The sequence below is a fragment of the Dromiciops gliroides genome, chromosome 2, assembly GCF_019393635.1.
Source record: "Dromiciops gliroides isolate mDroGli1 chromosome 2, mDroGli1.pri, whole genome shotgun sequence".
NCBI lineage: Eukaryota > Metazoa > Chordata > Mammalia > Microbiotheria > Microbiotheriidae > Dromiciops > Dromiciops gliroides.
In genome coordinates this window covers 258,994,933-259,011,060 of record NC_057862.1, presented here as the reverse complement: position 1 = coordinate 259,011,060, position 16,128 = coordinate 258,994,933, and the positions used below count along the sequence as shown (strand labels likewise).

At 40.9% G+C, this 16,128-nt stretch overlaps 1 protein-coding gene across 1 annotated transcript in view; it reads right to left on the bottom strand.

Moving 5' to 3' along the window:
- ARG2 (arginase 2) overlaps nt 1-13,493 on the bottom strand; it is a 34,108-nt gene extending 20,615 nt beyond the window's left edge. The window contains exons 1-2 of the mRNA XM_043981847.1: nt 13,139-13,493; nt 12,083-12,155 (exon numbers count right to left, since the gene is read on the bottom strand). Of these exons, the coding sequence (XP_043837782.1) occupies nt 12,083-12,155; nt 13,139-13,249 (184 nt within the window). The 5' untranslated portion in view covers nt 13,250-13,493. The remainder of the gene's footprint in view (nt 1-12,082; nt 12,156-13,138) is intronic.
- Nucleotides 13,494-16,128: the final 2,635 nt, after the last annotated feature.

The following is a 16,128-nucleotide window of genomic DNA, read 5'->3' as shown; positions in this document are numbered from 1 at the left end:
ATTTTAACCCTTAACAGTAGCTATTATCAAAACTTGCCTAATTGATTTATATGATTTGCAGGGGGAGTTAAATTGTTTATGTCATTGTTAGCAAGTGTAAAGTCAAAACAAAAAGGTTATCTATGGTTTTTTTTAAAGGTGCAAACATGCACTTTTTAGGGTACCAAAGAATTAGACAAAGTAGATGCTCACTGATTGGGAAATGGCTAAACAAGTTGTGGTATATGAATGTGATGGAATAGACTACACCAGAAGAAATAATGAATATAAAAAATTCAGAGAAGCAAGTGAAGATTTATATGAACTGCTGTAGAATAAAGTAAGCCAAACCAGGAAAACAATACGCACAGAATGACAACAGCAATGTAAACAGAAAGAATGGCAACAAGGTTGGTTCCAGAGACAGCAAGAGGGGCTAGAATTAATATCTCATTGCTGTAGGGAGTTCCCAGTGAGGGAACTTTTCTGCAACTACATTTTAGAGAGAGGCTTAGAAAACTGAGAAATTAAGAGATTATCCATTTTCCTCTTTCCCTATTCCCTTGTCCTTAACTTTATTTAAATTTCACTTGCTGTGTATTTTATTCTCATTAATAAAACTTGATTCGTTTTTGGAAAAGAGGCTGTTAAGCTCCTTTCTTAGTGGCCTGGAAGAAATAACTAAAAAGGCAGTTCAGAGGGGAGGAAGTTTTGGACCTAGAGGTCCCTCATTATTTTCTGAACCCCAATATTATGGCGAGCCACCCAATTAACTCTCCACATATTAAATTTGGCCCCTACAATTTCTTTGTCTGAAAACTGCCTGTTCATATCCTTTGACTACTTATCAGTTGGGGAATGACTTGTATCTTTATAAATTTGACTCAGTTCTCTATGTATTTGAGAAATGAGGCCTTTATCAAAGATACTTGTTTCAAAAATTCTTTCCCAGTTTTCTGCTTCCCTTATAATATTGGTTACATTAGTTTTGTTTGTGCAAAACCTTTTTAATTTTATATAATCAAAATTATCTATTTTACATTTTGTATTGCTCTCTATATCTTCTTTAGTCCTAAATTCTTCCTCTGTCCATAAATCTGACAGAAAAACTATTCCATGCTCTCTTAATTTGCTTATGATATCACCCTGTATGTGTAAATCATGTACCCATTTTGACCTTATTTTAGTATGCAGTTGGTCTATACCTAGTTTCTGTCATATTCTTTTCCTGTTTTCTCAGCAGTTTTTGTCAAATAATGAGTTTTTGTTCCAAAAGCTTGGATCTTTGGGTTTATCATATACTAGATTACTATCATCATTTACTATAGTGTAATTTCTCCCTATTCTATTCCACTGATCCACCTCTCTATTTCTTAGCCAGTACCAGATTGTTTTGATAATTACTGCTTTATAATACAGTTTGAGAGATGCTACTGGTATTGTCCTTGTAATGAAAAACATCGTCAATAGCAGCTGCTACAAGAACAAAAGGATTTGGGGCAGCTAGGTAGCACAGAGGATAGAGCACTGGCCCTGGATTCAGGAGGAGCTGAGTTCAAATACAGCCTCAGACACTTGACACTAGCTGTGTGACTGTGAGCAAATCACTTAACCCCAATTGCCTCATAACACCCCCCCCCAAAAAAAGGACAAAAGGATTTGAGCAGGTATGTGATCCTTTCAGTAGCAAATCAACCCTCAAAAACTTGAAGCTGTACCCTAAAGGAATTGGACAGTGATGGAAACATTAAAACCTGGGGTCCAAACCTGGAAAATGGTAAGGACCTTTCAAAGCAGGAACAAAGACTAGTTACTGTAGTGGCTAGAATAATGGACATGAAACCATAAAGGCCCAAGTCCAAATGCAGACTCAAGACACTTAACTCTCAGAATGTCTTTGGGCAAATGCCTTAACTGCTCCCAGCCTGTTTCCTAATTTGTTCAATATGGATAATCTACTTTACTTACAAAGTTGTGAGGATCAAATGAGATATTGTTATGTGCTTGTAAACCTTAAAGTGCTATATAAAATGCTAGCTATTGACAAAATCATTAACACTCAAAACTAAAAGTAACACATTTCCCAAGCATAAAAAAGTAAACACGATTCCCTAACACACATCCAGTAGGCAACTAAAAAGTTATCATTCTACTTTAAAATGGAGCCATTCTCATCCAGGAAGATAGGACCTTTAGTGTCTCATATAGGAAGCCTAGGGTGTCACTAGAAGTCAGAGGGTAGGACAGAGTTCATCTGGGCATTCATCTATTCTAAGCTTCTATTTTATATGTATGGGGGGGGCAGGGAAGGGGGAAAAAAGGAGGACACGATTTTGTTGGTGTAGGGAATGCCTAGTGAAAGTTCTTTTACCAATACAGAGCCTTCACTACCTTTTAGAGTTGCCCGGGGCCATGGAGAGCCTAAGTGAATAGCCAAGAACTAGAAGGTCAGTGCAGTCTATACCAAGTGGCAGAAAGCTAGCAGTGTCTATGACTCCAAAACCAATTCTCTAACCACTCATTCTATAGTCCTCTCATCTTAAAAATAGATGTCTCCATTCAGGCAAAAGCCAAGTGCTGAGACAAGCTCCCAGTAACAGAACACTCAGTTCTGCCTCAGAGAATTCCCACATTCTAAAGTGGAAACCCTCATCAAAGAGTTTCTGTAGTTATTATGACTAACTAGCATCAGGAAGAGGGACAAGGACCCTGAGTCTGTCAGGGCAATGCCTCTTTAAATGCTCTTTGTGCCATCTGAAATGAGTAGATCCATGAGAGGATGTACCAGGAAGATTCCTCTATTCTACTTAGAAAAGAAAAACAAGTCCAAGGACTGTCTACTCTGGAGAGTTATTTTAAAAAGCAGAACGTTTAAATTGGTTCCATGGCAATGGTGACATCAGGGTTGGAGAAAACAGCTGAAAGGTGGAAAAAATTGTTTTTCATAGGATATTGTTTTCATATATTTAGACTGCAAGCTCTTTGGTTTTGTTTTGGGTTTTTTCGAGGTTTTGAGGCAAGGAGGGAATATAGTGTTTACTATGTTTCAGTCACTGTCATAAGTGTTACAAATAATATCTATTTGATCCTCACAACCACCCTGGGAGGTAGGTGCTGTTATTATCCCCATTTTACCTCTGTTAACAGAGGTTAAATGACTTGTACAGGACCACAAAGCTAGTAAGTGACAGAAAACAAATGTGAACTCAGGTCTTCTTGATTCCAGTCCTAACATGCTCTATCCACTGTGCCACCTAGCTGCCTTTTCCCTTAGTGCCCTGTGTGTGGACTTCTGATTTAACTAGCATTGTTCCATAACACTGTATAATTCCAACCCTTACAGTTTCTCACTATTTTTGTTCCAGGCAGGCTGGAACACTTCTAATAAGGGCCATTAATTTAGCCACTACAGAATTAACAATGTCAGACTGCTGCTAGGGTATACTTGACAAATCAGCTATTAGTTGATAGAATAAAAACACAAATCACATGAAAAAATGAAAAGGGTAGAATGATGAAAACTGAAGTTTCACAGTCACCATAGGGACTTCCCTAGATTGGGGTTGAAGAAATGCCACAATAATAGGACAATAAAGAATGAATAAAGGAAATGATGTGAATGCAGCAGCTAGAACTGAATCTTCACAAATGACCCCTGTGCAGACTAAAGAAACCTCTGCCTATCAGAATCATCCTCAATGAAGACTTTTTTTGTACACTATAGCAACTTGGTCCCATTAAAAATTGCAGAGCAAAAAAAAAAAAAAATTGCAGAGCAACCTTAAGCAATAAAAAGGTCAACTACCAAAGTAAAAGATTGTTCAGTTGAAAATAATCGGGGCAGCTAGGTGGCGCAGTGGATAGAGCACCGGGTTAAAATCTGGCCTCAGACACTTAATACTTATTAGCTGTGTGACCGTGGTCAAGTCACTTAACCCCAATTGCCTCACTAAAAAAAAAAAAAAAGATCTTTTTAAAAAGCAGTTTGCAGAGCCAAGATGGCAGAGGAGAGGCTGTGACTCCCACAAGCTCCAGATAAACCCGTCCATTCACGCCCAAATAATGCGGTAAAAATCAAAACCCAGAACAGCCTAATGCACATAAGAACAGAGTGAGACTGTTTCTCCACAAAAGAGGGCGATTCTGATCACCTACTGATCAGGCTGAACAGCTCAGCGCGCTGAGTAGAGAAAGAGAGGAAGGAATGGAAAGAGAAATGAGAGCAATGCAGGAGAGTCATGAGAAAAAAGTCAACAGTTTGAAAAGCAAAATGGAAAAGGAGATTAAAAAACTGTCTGCTGAAAATAATTGCCTAAGAATTAGGATTGAACAAATGGAAGCTAGTGAGCTTATGAGAAACCAAGACACAGTAAAGCAAATCCAATTGAATGAAAAAATAGAAGGCAATGTGAAATATCTCCTTGGAAAAACAGCTGACCTAGAAAATAAATCTAGGAGAGATAATTTGAAAATCATTGGACTACCTGAAAACCATGACCAAAACAAGAGTTTAGACACCATCCTCCAAGAGATTGTGAGGGAAAATTGCCCTGATATTCTTGAAGCAGAAGCTAAAATAGAAATTGAAAAAATCCACCGATCACCTCCTGAAAGAGATCCCAAAAGGAAAACCTCCAGGAATATTATAGCCAAATTCCAGAACTCCCAGGTCAAGGAGAAAATATTGCAAGCAGCTAGAAAAAAGGAATTTAAATACTGTGGAGCTCCAATAAGGATAAAGCAAGATCTAGCAGCTTCTACATTAAAGGACCGGAGGGCATGGAATATGATATTCCAGAGGGCAAAGGAACTGGGACTACAGTCAAAAATCACGTACCCAGCAAAACTAAGCATCCTCTTTCAGAGGCAAACATGGAACTTCAAGAAGAAAGAAGACTTTCAGGCATTTGTTATGAAAAGACCTGAACTGAATAGAAAATTTGACTTTCAAATACAACACCCCGGAGAAGCATAAAAAGATAAACAGGAAAAAGACTTCATGAGGGATATTAAAAGATCAAACTGTTAACATTCCTATATGGGAAGATAATACAGAAGACACAGGTCTGAACTGAATACGAAGGGAAGTTATGTTTTGTTCTTTGTGGGGTGTCTTATGTATGGGGCCGGATTTGGGCTTGGGGCCTCCTGGGTCCAGGGCTGGTGCATTGTCCACTGTGCCACCTAACTAACCCATAATGACATCCTTAAAATAGGGTTGAGGTGTAGGAGAAATAGACTGGGGGAGGGGGAAGGGGAGAGATGTTCTGGGGAGAGGTTATTCATATGAAGGAAACAAGAAAAAAGCTTATGGAGGGGAGGGGAAGAGGGAGAAGGAATTGGGGAGTGATTGAACCTTAATATCATCAGAATTGACTCAAAGAAGGACTAACATACTCAAGTGGGTATAGTAATATATTTTGCCCTGAGGGAGGGGAGGGAGATAAGGGGGGGGAGGGGAAGGAGGGAAGGGCAGATTCTGGGAGAGAGTAGTAAAAAGCAAAATACTTTCAAGGAAGGTGAAGACGTTCTGCATAACGGCACAAGTATGAAATATTGAATTGCTTGATTTCATAGGGAGGATTGAGGAGAGAGGGAGGAAGAAAATTTGGAATATAGAATTAGCTCAAAGACCTTAAACTCATCAGAGTTGGCTCATGGAGGGAATAACATTCACACCCAGTTGGGAGGAGTAATCTATTTAACCTTACAGGAAAGTATGAGGGGAAGAGGATAAGGAAGGAAGGGTGGAAAGAAAGGGAGTGTAGAGTAGGGGAGGGGACAGTCAGAAGTAAAATACTTTTGAGGAGGAATAGTTTAAAAGTAGATGGAAAATAGAGTAAATATCATGGGAAGGGAATAGGATGGAGGGAAATAGTTATGATGACTTTGCTGGACTAATACGAAGAAAATTCTTTGTCAAGTTTAAGGTACATTATTTAGGGTATGATGAACAGGATACTATTAGAAAAACATGGGGGCAGCTAGGTGGCGCAGTGGATAGAGAGCTGGCCCTGGATTCAGGAGTACCTGAGTTCAGGTCCGGCCTCAGACACTTAACACTTACTAGCTGTGTGACCCTGGGCAAGTCACTTAACCCCAACTGCCTTACTAAAAAAAAAAGAAAAACATGGAAAGACCTACATGAACTGAAGCAGAGTGAAATGCACTGTATACAAAATAACAGCAATAGTGTAAAATGATCTGCTGGGAAGCATGTGGTTATTTTCAGCAAGGCAATGGTCCAATATAATCCTGAAGGACTATGAAAATGGCAACCCATCTACAGAGAAAGAAGTGATAGTATCTGAAATAGTTGGAAACACATTTTTTTTCTTTTCTCTTTTTTTTTTCTTTTTTGGTGAGGCAATTGGGGTTGGGTGGCTTGCCCGGGGTCATGTGGTTGGTGGGTGTTGGGTGTGTGGGGCCGGATTTGGGCTCGGGTGCTCCTGGTTCCAGGGCCGGTGCTCTGTCCGCTGCGCCACCTAGCTGCCCCTGGAAACACATTTTTTTAAAAAAATGTTTTTTCTCTTTGACAATTCCTCAGTCTGAAGTTTTGGGAGTTTTTTTTGACTGTTTTTTCCTCACAACCTAGCCAATGTGGGAATGTTTTCCATGACTACTCATGTATAATTTATTTTGAAATGCTTGAGTTCTAGTGGGTGGGGGTGGGAATAGAGGAGGAAGAGAAGTTGGAACAATTTTTTTTTTAATTGATGTTAAAATTTGTTTTTACATATATTTTGGAAAATAAAATTCTATTCTGAACTAAAAAAAAAGCAATTTTGCAGAAATTAATTTAAAGGGATAGCATCAGTTTTTAAAAAAAGAAAAAAGATATTTCACACATATAACTGGGAATACTTAAAAACAAAATTAAATCTTACATGCTTTGTCCTTTAAGAACTCTTAATATTTCACGAAGAAGCATCAATTCAATTAGATATTATAATGGGTAAAGGAATACAAGCCAAGAAATTTATGGTGGCTTAATGTTAATATAGGAGAGACTGTATATTTAAACATAAGAATTATTAAATATATTAAAGAATATATCTTGGTGATAAGGGATTTTGTTGTCTCTACTGTTTGGGCACTGAAGGATGGTCTACTTCTGGAATGGACTCATGGCCTTAGGATGACTCAGCAGAGTTAGTGCTAAGGTCAGAGTCATTTACGGCTTGAAGTCCATTTTCAGAATCTGTTTTTACCATCTCCAGAATGTAAAGCTCACAAAAGACAGTCAACTTCAAAGGAGATTAGGGTATCAAATGGGAGTGCCTATCATTCCCCAATGGATAAGCTAAGAATATGAACATAGTAATTGTCAAAAGAAGTTCAAACTGTTAACCACCAAGTCACAAATATGATAAATACAAATCAAAACAACTCCAAGGTTTTACCTCAAACTCAGGAAATTGGCAAAGATGACAAAGGATGAAAATAGTCATTGTTGAAGTTCTGTTCATGCATTATTGGTTAAGCTGTGAATTTGGTCCAAATATTTTGAAAGGCAATTTGAAATTAAGCTTAAAAAAAGTTAGTAAAATGTCCATACTCTGACTCAAATTCTACTGCTTAGTATATATACAAGAAAGTCAAAAAAGAAAGATCCAGATACACTGCTGTGGAATTTAAAAAATGCTTATTAATTTTAGAAATGCTAAAGATTGTTCAAATTTTTTTTTTATTAGAAGACAGCTAGCCATGCTGGAGAATGAAATTTCCTTTAAAAGGTGATTTCCAATCTTTAAAGGATTAAGGTATCCTATGTAGACATCAGCAAAAAAGAAAAAAATACATCTGGGAAATGAGATATGTTAAATCAGATTTTCCCCAATTTTGTCTGAATTGAAATATCCAAGGTGGCACAGTGGATAAAGCACAGGCCCTGGATTCAGGAGTATCTGAGTTCAAATCCAGCCTCAGACACTTGACACTTATTAGCTGTGTGACCCTGGGCAAGTCACTTAACCTTCATTGCCCCGAGCCCCCCCGCCCCAATATCCCATCATAAAACGACTGAAAGACATAAAAGTAATGGTTATCCGAGGATCACTTAGGCTGGTTTTAACAGCTAGACACCACCTTCCTGAGCTTAAAAACAGAATTTCAGAGAAAAAGAGGAGAAAGGAGTACAAGGCATGTACTTCAAGCAACAGGAAAAGGACAGGTTTAAAACAGAACATGACTAATTCAAAGAAAAACAGGAATATTTATACGAACCAATGTAAAATAGGCAGTCAGAAAAACAATATACACAATAAGGGGCAGCTAGGTGGCGCAGTGGACAGAGCACCAGCCCTAGAGTCAGGAGTACCTGAGTTCAAATCCGGCCTCAGACACTTAACACTTACTAGCTGTGTGACCCTGGGCAAGTCACATAACCCCAATTGCCTCACTAAAAAAAAAAATAATAATAACAATATACACAATAACAATGTAAATGGAAAGAACAAAGCGATCAAAATTGAATGCTGTGGAATCCTAATGACCAAGCCTGGCCCCCAAGGAGAGATAGGTGATAGCACCTGCTTCTTCTTGAAAGTAAGGGACTATGGCATAGAACCCTCTGTATAATATTACATTTTCATTTGTTGGTTAGTTTTGAACCTTTTTATTGTTGTTAAAAAGGATGGCTTTTGGGGCAGCTAGGTGGCGCAGTGGATAAAGCACCAGCCCTGGATTCAGGAGGACCTGAGTTCAAATTTGGCCTCAGACACTTGACACTTACTAGCTGTGTGACCCTGGGCAAGTCACTTAACCCCCATTGCCCTGCCCCCCCCCCCCCAAAAAAGGATGGCTTTCTAGAAGGGAAAAAAAAACATTGGAAAATGTAGGTGATATGAAACCAAGACATTAAGAAATGATCTCCTGAAAATGAGAGGAACAGCCACTGCTGTTTATGGCAACAGAATAAACCCAAGTTAGATACACAAATCAACCTTCCTGACTCTAAGTGTATTGAGGGAGGAATTCCTTTTCTGGGGTTTTAATAACAGATAAGGTTTCTTGGACTGATTCAAAATCTAGTCCAGAATTACTGCTGTTATTGTTGTCTGTCTTTCTTTCTCGAAGAAGACCATGACATTGGGGTGATGTCATGACTTGGACTGAACTGGATTTAAGTGAGGGAGGGATGTGCAAGGTCACCAACCTCACTCTCTCCTCCAGAGCCATCTGGGTCCAGTGGCAAGATATATATCAGGACAACTGGAGATGGCCCTGGATGTTTAAAGCAATTGGGGTTAAGTGACTTGCCCAGAGTGACACAGCTAGTAAGTATCTCAGGTGATATTTGAACTCAGGTCCTCCCAACTTCAGGCTCAGTGCTCTGTTCATTACATCACCTAACTGCCCTGAATATAACAAGTCCAGAATATAATTAGGGGATTGAATTATTGTGACTTCTCAGGATCTTTCTTGCTCAAAAATTCAAATCGACTGGTCAACAAATATTTATTGAACACTTATTGTGCATATTACACAAGATATGTGTCTTACTATTTTGTGGTCATGACTTAATTATTCCTCCCTCCATCTTCCTTTTAGGTATTTTTCACTGCTCATTAGCAGCCCCATCAGCATTTGGACAGTGAAAGAAAATAAAGTAGATACATCAACAAGTATTTAAATTATCTACAATATACATGTAAACCTATGTATCAGTCAGGCCCATTTTGCACCTAGTAAAATGATGAGCTTCTTTCAAAGGTCAGATCACCTTGCATCTAGTAAAGGAGCTGAGGTTTTGAGTAGCTCTATTTTCATAAAAAAGCCCATGAAAACATCTACTAAGCATTCAGCAGAAACAACCAACTTGGCTGCCTCTATACCACTCACTCGTTTGCAAGGACAGTTAAGACAAGAGTATAAAGAAAAACTGGGGAACCCTGAACTCCAGAGCTACTGGGTTATTATTGGGAAAATATCTGGCCAGGTAATGGCCTAATTTGCAGACAAAGATCTACATTCAATAGCCACCATAAGTTTAGGCCTTACTAAGAGGCCCAGACCTATATATAATATAATTTTTTTAAAGGGTGAGGAGCTTGCTGTTCTCCCACCTCCTGTCAGAGAGGTGGCAGGCTTCAAAGCTAAGTCCCTAAGGAAGCAGAACAAGAGAGGTGACTAGGGAAAGGATTCCTGCTCTTTCTGGGAAAAAAAAAATACAGCATTACCCCAGCAAATGAAAAAAAAAAGTTAAGCCTGAAGCTAGCGGCAACAAAGGCTAGCAGCCCAGTGAAGCTGGTCTGAGTAAAGCTCAAAAAAGAAGCTTATGGAAGAAACATAGAGATGGAGAAGGAAAGATAACAATGATTAGCCTAGGTGGAGTAGTATGGTTAGAAGCAGCCACCAGAAGAAACAGGGGAATGGAATGAGATTTGGGCTGTTCAAGTGTCAGGACAGAGTCTGTGTTGCTTAAGATCCCAAGGTGGTAACTGTATCTTTCTACTCTTGGGCTCTCTCAAGTCTGAAATCTTTCCCCCTGGAATCAGGCTTACTTGTTGTTTTGTTGTTGTTGTTATTGTTGTTTGTTTGTTTGTTTTGGTTTGTTGGTTTTTTGCAAGGCAATGAGGGTTAAGTGACTTGCCCAGGGTCACACAGCTAGTAAGTGTCAAGTGTCTGAGGCTGGATTTGAACCCAGGTACTCCTGAATCCAGGGCCGGCGCTTTACCACTGCACCATCTAGCTGCCTGCCCCCTTACTTGTTTTTAATAAACAGTATCACTAACAGGTTACTCTGGGTGTACTTCTCCAAAAAGCTGTTGGAAGGATATCCTGGAGGAAGTGGGGAAAGAATATCAAGATGGTAGATTTGTTTTGCCAAAGCCCTATCTTTGGCTGGGGAAGGGGAAGAGTGGGGGAGGGAAGGGAGAAGAGGAAAGAGGAAGAATGAAGAATCCTTTGATACAATTTCCCATAAAAGAGGAGAGTTTATACCAGGAAACATCTATAAATGAGTCAGTCTAGGGTGGGGGATGGACAAATAGGAGTGGTTGAATAATCCTGCTCACTTTAACACCAACATACTGAAAACCCAGTCTTGTTACTTTTTGGCAGCTTTAAAAGGGACTAAGCTGAAACCTGTGGATAAATTGGAAAATTTCAATTATCTGCATTGTTTTCCCATTATCACGACTGATATTTTAGTCACTATTTTTTTAAAATAAAATTTATTTTTAGACTTCCCAGACCTTGTCTATTATCATGAATCATCCAGTGACTTTTTATTTTTTTGCTAGTTGTTAGGTAATGCTCACATATTTCAGTTGTTCCAGTGATACTAATACGTCATGACTTCTCTATATAGCCCTGGGAAGGATAAACAATAGTAGGATTTTAAAAGAGGAAACTGGTATAAGACTATGGTGAGTCATATGTGGCATTGGTATGACTGCATTGGGCAAGATGAGAAAATTTGTTAGCAAAACAATCACTTAGTTCCTTATCTTCATGAAACGATTAAGTCATGTTATTTGACTTGTTGAGAAAAAAGGGGGGGGCAGGTAAACCACTAAGAGTTCTTCCTTTATTTTCTGGTCACTTAGCACATCTGAAAGCAACACTGCATACGTTAACAATTTGGTTCAGTTCTGCTTCAACTCCCTGGCACGACCAGGTGCTAATAATCTACAGAGACAGCAAGACTGTTTGATGAAGAACTGTGAATGACTTAACTATTCTCAGGAATACAATGATCCAAGACAATCCCAAAGGACTAATTTTTTTTTTATTCAAGTTTTCTTGTACAAAATTACTAATATGCTAATGTTTTACGTAATTGCAGATGTATAAGCCATATCTGATTGCTAACTGCCTTAGGGAGGAGATTGGGGAGGGAGGGAAGGAGGGATAAAATTTGGAACTCAAAACTATTTTAAAAAACAAAGACTATGCAAAACCAATAAAATTAAAATGCTATCTTTAAAGGTTTATTTCAATTGATGCTAAAATGCAATTGAAGACAACACTAGATTTCAGAGAAAATGACCTGGTTTGCCACATGAGTTTCTAAGCTACCACTGACTCAAAGCTTCCTCCTCTTTTGAGTCTGGCCAGTTAATCTTACACAGCACAAATACAAACCATGATCACTTACCCAAGTTGGAGAGCCTTTTCAATAACCCTGCCTCTCTTACGGCTGCAGGACCATGTTCTACTCCTCTTCGTTTCTGTCACATAAACACAGAGATACTGGTGACAAGTTGGGAGTGAAGATACTTTCTGAAAAGTTAACCTGTACTTCACATGATCGATTTGCCAGTGAATGGTAGTTAAATTTAAGTATTTAGAGCACTAATATCTAGCCCCTAAGATTATATTAGCTCACCAAGTGCTAGGGTATGGGGGCAGAGAGACACCAGAACTGGAAAAATCGGGTTAAACATCACTATGCATTTCACTTTGAAAAGAGCCACAATCAATATGATCACATAAGTTAAGAGCTAGGGACCTTAGAGATTTATTTAGTCCTCTTCATTTTTAAATAAGGAAGCCGAGGCTAGTCAGAGAGGTAAAGAGACTTATTAAAGGTCACAGAGCTAGGACTAGCTGAATCTCCCCCTACTCAGGACCGATTCTTTCCACTACATCGCCCCTACTTCTATCAGTAGGATAACAAAACAACCCCTCCCTAGGCTGGAGGCACCTTCGGGTCTTCTCCATTTACCGACCTCGGTCATTGCTTTCTCCCCACCTAAGACGAATGGCCCTTCCCGCAACCCCCAACGTGGTGATCCTCACGCGGTGGCTTTGCTTCACAATACCCGATGCTACGGGGGTGGAGGGAGCCGCCCATTTCTCCTCTTCCAGCCCCACTGGGGAAACCATCTCTCGCTCCAACCATCCCTAAACAAGGGAGATCCTCGTGCTCTCCCTCCCTTTCCTCCGAACTTGGAGCCCCTAAAGCGGAAATCTGCCGGCTTCACCGCGCCCTGCACCCCGCGCTCCACTCCAAGGAGGATCCCACGTGCTCCCTCCCGACCCCCCTCCCCAAAAGGGGAACCCCTAGGGCTCGGCTTCTCCCCTCCCCCCACCCCATCCTCCAGCTGGAGGCTCGGTGAGGCTGCTCGCCACGATGCTCCGCGGAGAAAACCCTGCTCCAGTTTCAAGGAAAAGGGGGGAGGGGGGAAGGAGTCCTAGCCCCCGATCTCACCTGCCCTTTGAAGAACGGGGCTCCGATCACAGCCACGGAATGAACGGATTTCTTGAGGATGGAATGCGCTTGCTTCTGAAGAAGCCTCGAGAGGCTGCTCCTCAGGGACATGGTCGATCAGAGGCCAGCGGTCCGAGAAGCTAGCGGCGGCGGCTGACGGCTCCTTTTTATACCGCAACCGCGGGTTCACTTTACCTCGCTTCGGGTACCTCCGCCAGCCCAGAGCCGGTCACACCCCGCCCCCTCGCAGACCGCGTCACGGACTCGGCGCTTCCCGAAGCCCCGCCCCCCGCGGGCCTCCGGCACACCTCCGCTGTCCGCGCCCCCCTCGCCTAGGGTTCTACATTCGTGAGGGCTCCGTATCTGGATTCTTTCCAGTTTCCAGGACGAACGTCACAAAGGCCAGTAAGTGCTCTAGGCCAATGAGAGAGCGGCTGCGGGGAGGTGTGTCTCTTCTGGGCTGGCGGGCGGTTCTATCCCTAGGCCTGGGTGGGACGGCTCGCTGACTCCGGGCGACCAGGTGGTCTGTTCCGTCTCGCGAGCCAGCGTGGCGCGGCCGTTTAACCTGAGCTGGACCACTCGGTCAGCCCCACGCGAGTGAGCGACCAGTGATTCCCACCGGCCCAATCCAGCCTCTTCCACGGGCTCCAGGGCTTTGAGGTGCAGAGACTGGCTCTGATGGAATCTGCCCTTCCTCACCTAAAAGTGGTGTGGGGGGAGAAGATTTCAACAATCGAAGTTTCTATGAACTCTTGCAAGTTCTAATCGTTCTTTACTAACGTCACTATCTTACTCTTTCTGGTGACAGTTTTAATCTAGTACAAAAAACAAAAACAAAAGTAGAAACACTATGGTTCAATCTGCATTCAGAATCCACAGTTCTTTTTTCTGGATGTGGAGAACATTTTCCATCATGAGTTCTTTGGAATTGTCTTGAATCATTGCACTGCTGAGAAGAGCTAAGTCTATCACAGTTGATCATCACACTATGTTGCTGTTACTGTGTACAATGTTCTCCTGGTTCTGCTCATTTCACTCAGCATCAGTCCACTTAAGTCTTTGCAGGTTTTTCTGAAATCGGCCTGCTCACCATTTCTTACACAGTAAGTGTGTAAGAAATTACATACACATACCACAACTTGTTCAGCCATTCCCAAATTGAGGGGCATTCCTTCATTTTCCAATTCTTTTCCACCACAAAGAGAGCTGCTATAAATATTTTTGTACATGTGAGTCCTAATCCCTTTTTTATGATCTCTTTGGGATACAGACCTAGTAGTGGTATTACTGGGTCAAAGGATATGCATAGTCCCATAGCCCTTTGGGCATAGTTCCAAATTGTTTGAGCATCATTTCAGAGTATCCTGTTTCAGTTGTTTGTTGTTGTTTCCAGTTACATTGTGGCAGTCATTGTGTATATTATTTTCCAGGTTCTGCTTATATCCCTTTATTTGAGTTTTTCCTCTGTATTCATTATGTCCTTACTGTATGTTTGTCCTTCGTTCTCGAAGAGGACCATGACATTGGGGTGATGTCATGACTTGCAGTGAATTAGATTTAAATGAGGGAAGGGTGCAAGGTCACCAACCTCTTCTCCAGAGCCATTTGGGTCCAGTGGTAAGATATACATCAGGACAACTGGAGATGACCTGGGATGTTTAAGGCAATTGGGGTTAAGTGACTTACCCAAGGGTCACACAGCTAATAACTGTCTGAGGTGAAATTTGAATTCAGTTCCTCCTGACTCCAGGGCCAGTGCTTATCGACTTTGCCTCCAGCTGCACTATAATAATATTCCATTACATTCATATACCACAGTTTGTTTAGCAATTCCCTAATCGATGAGCATCTACTTTAGTTCTTTGCTTACCATAATAAAGTGCTACTATAAATATTTTGGTGCATATGAGGTTTTTCTGTTTGTTGCCCTCCTTAAGTTATATGTCCAGCAGTAAAATCTCCTGAGTCAAAGGATCTAGACAATTTAGTCACTCATAATTCCATAACTGCATAATTCCAGCATTGTTTTCCAGAATGGATTGGTCAGCATTCCTTCAAGCAAATTTCTTAGAATCATAGTACTGTAAAGGGTCTTCTGGCCATCTAATCCAATCCATTCATGTATTAAGTGGTACCTAGGTGATTTGAGTGGGGAAGACTCATATCCAAATCCTGCCTCAGGCACTAGCTGTGCCACCCTAGACAAATTATTTGGTACTTTATAAATCCTAGCTATTATTTTACAAAACTGTTTCAATTACTTCCCTAATTATTTACCACAGGTAATCAGCACGATTAGGACTAGAATATGGAATACTGGTAAATAAACTTTTTTCTACTACACCAGCCTACTTTCGTTGAATGAATTCAGCAATCTTGTTTGTAAAAATGTAACTCTGCAGTGGATAGAGCACCGGCCCTGGAGTCAGGAGTACCTGAGTTCAAACCCGGCCTCAGACACTTAACCAATCTTTTAACCGGGGCCTAGGCAGAGCCATTGCTCACTGGGAAGGAGGTCACAATCTCCTGTTGTAAGGCTAGCAAACTCTTTATTCCTCTCTTTTCCCCCTTCAAATCCCTGTGATTCCAAGCGGAAGACTGTTTAGGCAAAAACTTCCCCCTTAACCTTCACTTTTCTATTCCCTGTTCCCTCTCCAGTCAATCAAAAGACATTAAGTATGTTCTATGTGGCAAGTACTTCTAAAATAATCCTTGCCCACAAGCCTTACGTTTTACCAGACAGATATAATGTTTATAAATTAATATAAGATATGTACAAAATAAATACACAGGGATACAAATTAAATACACAGTGACAAGGAGGGCACTAACAATGAGGGAGGCAGGGCAGGCAGTGGGGTAGAGAATAAAGAAAAGCCCTTGATGGTGGAGGTAATGCTCTAGCTGAGCCTTGAAGAAAACCTGGAATTCCAAGAGACAGAAATGGGCATGGAGGATACTGAGACTGTCAAAGGCACACAGGTGGGAGA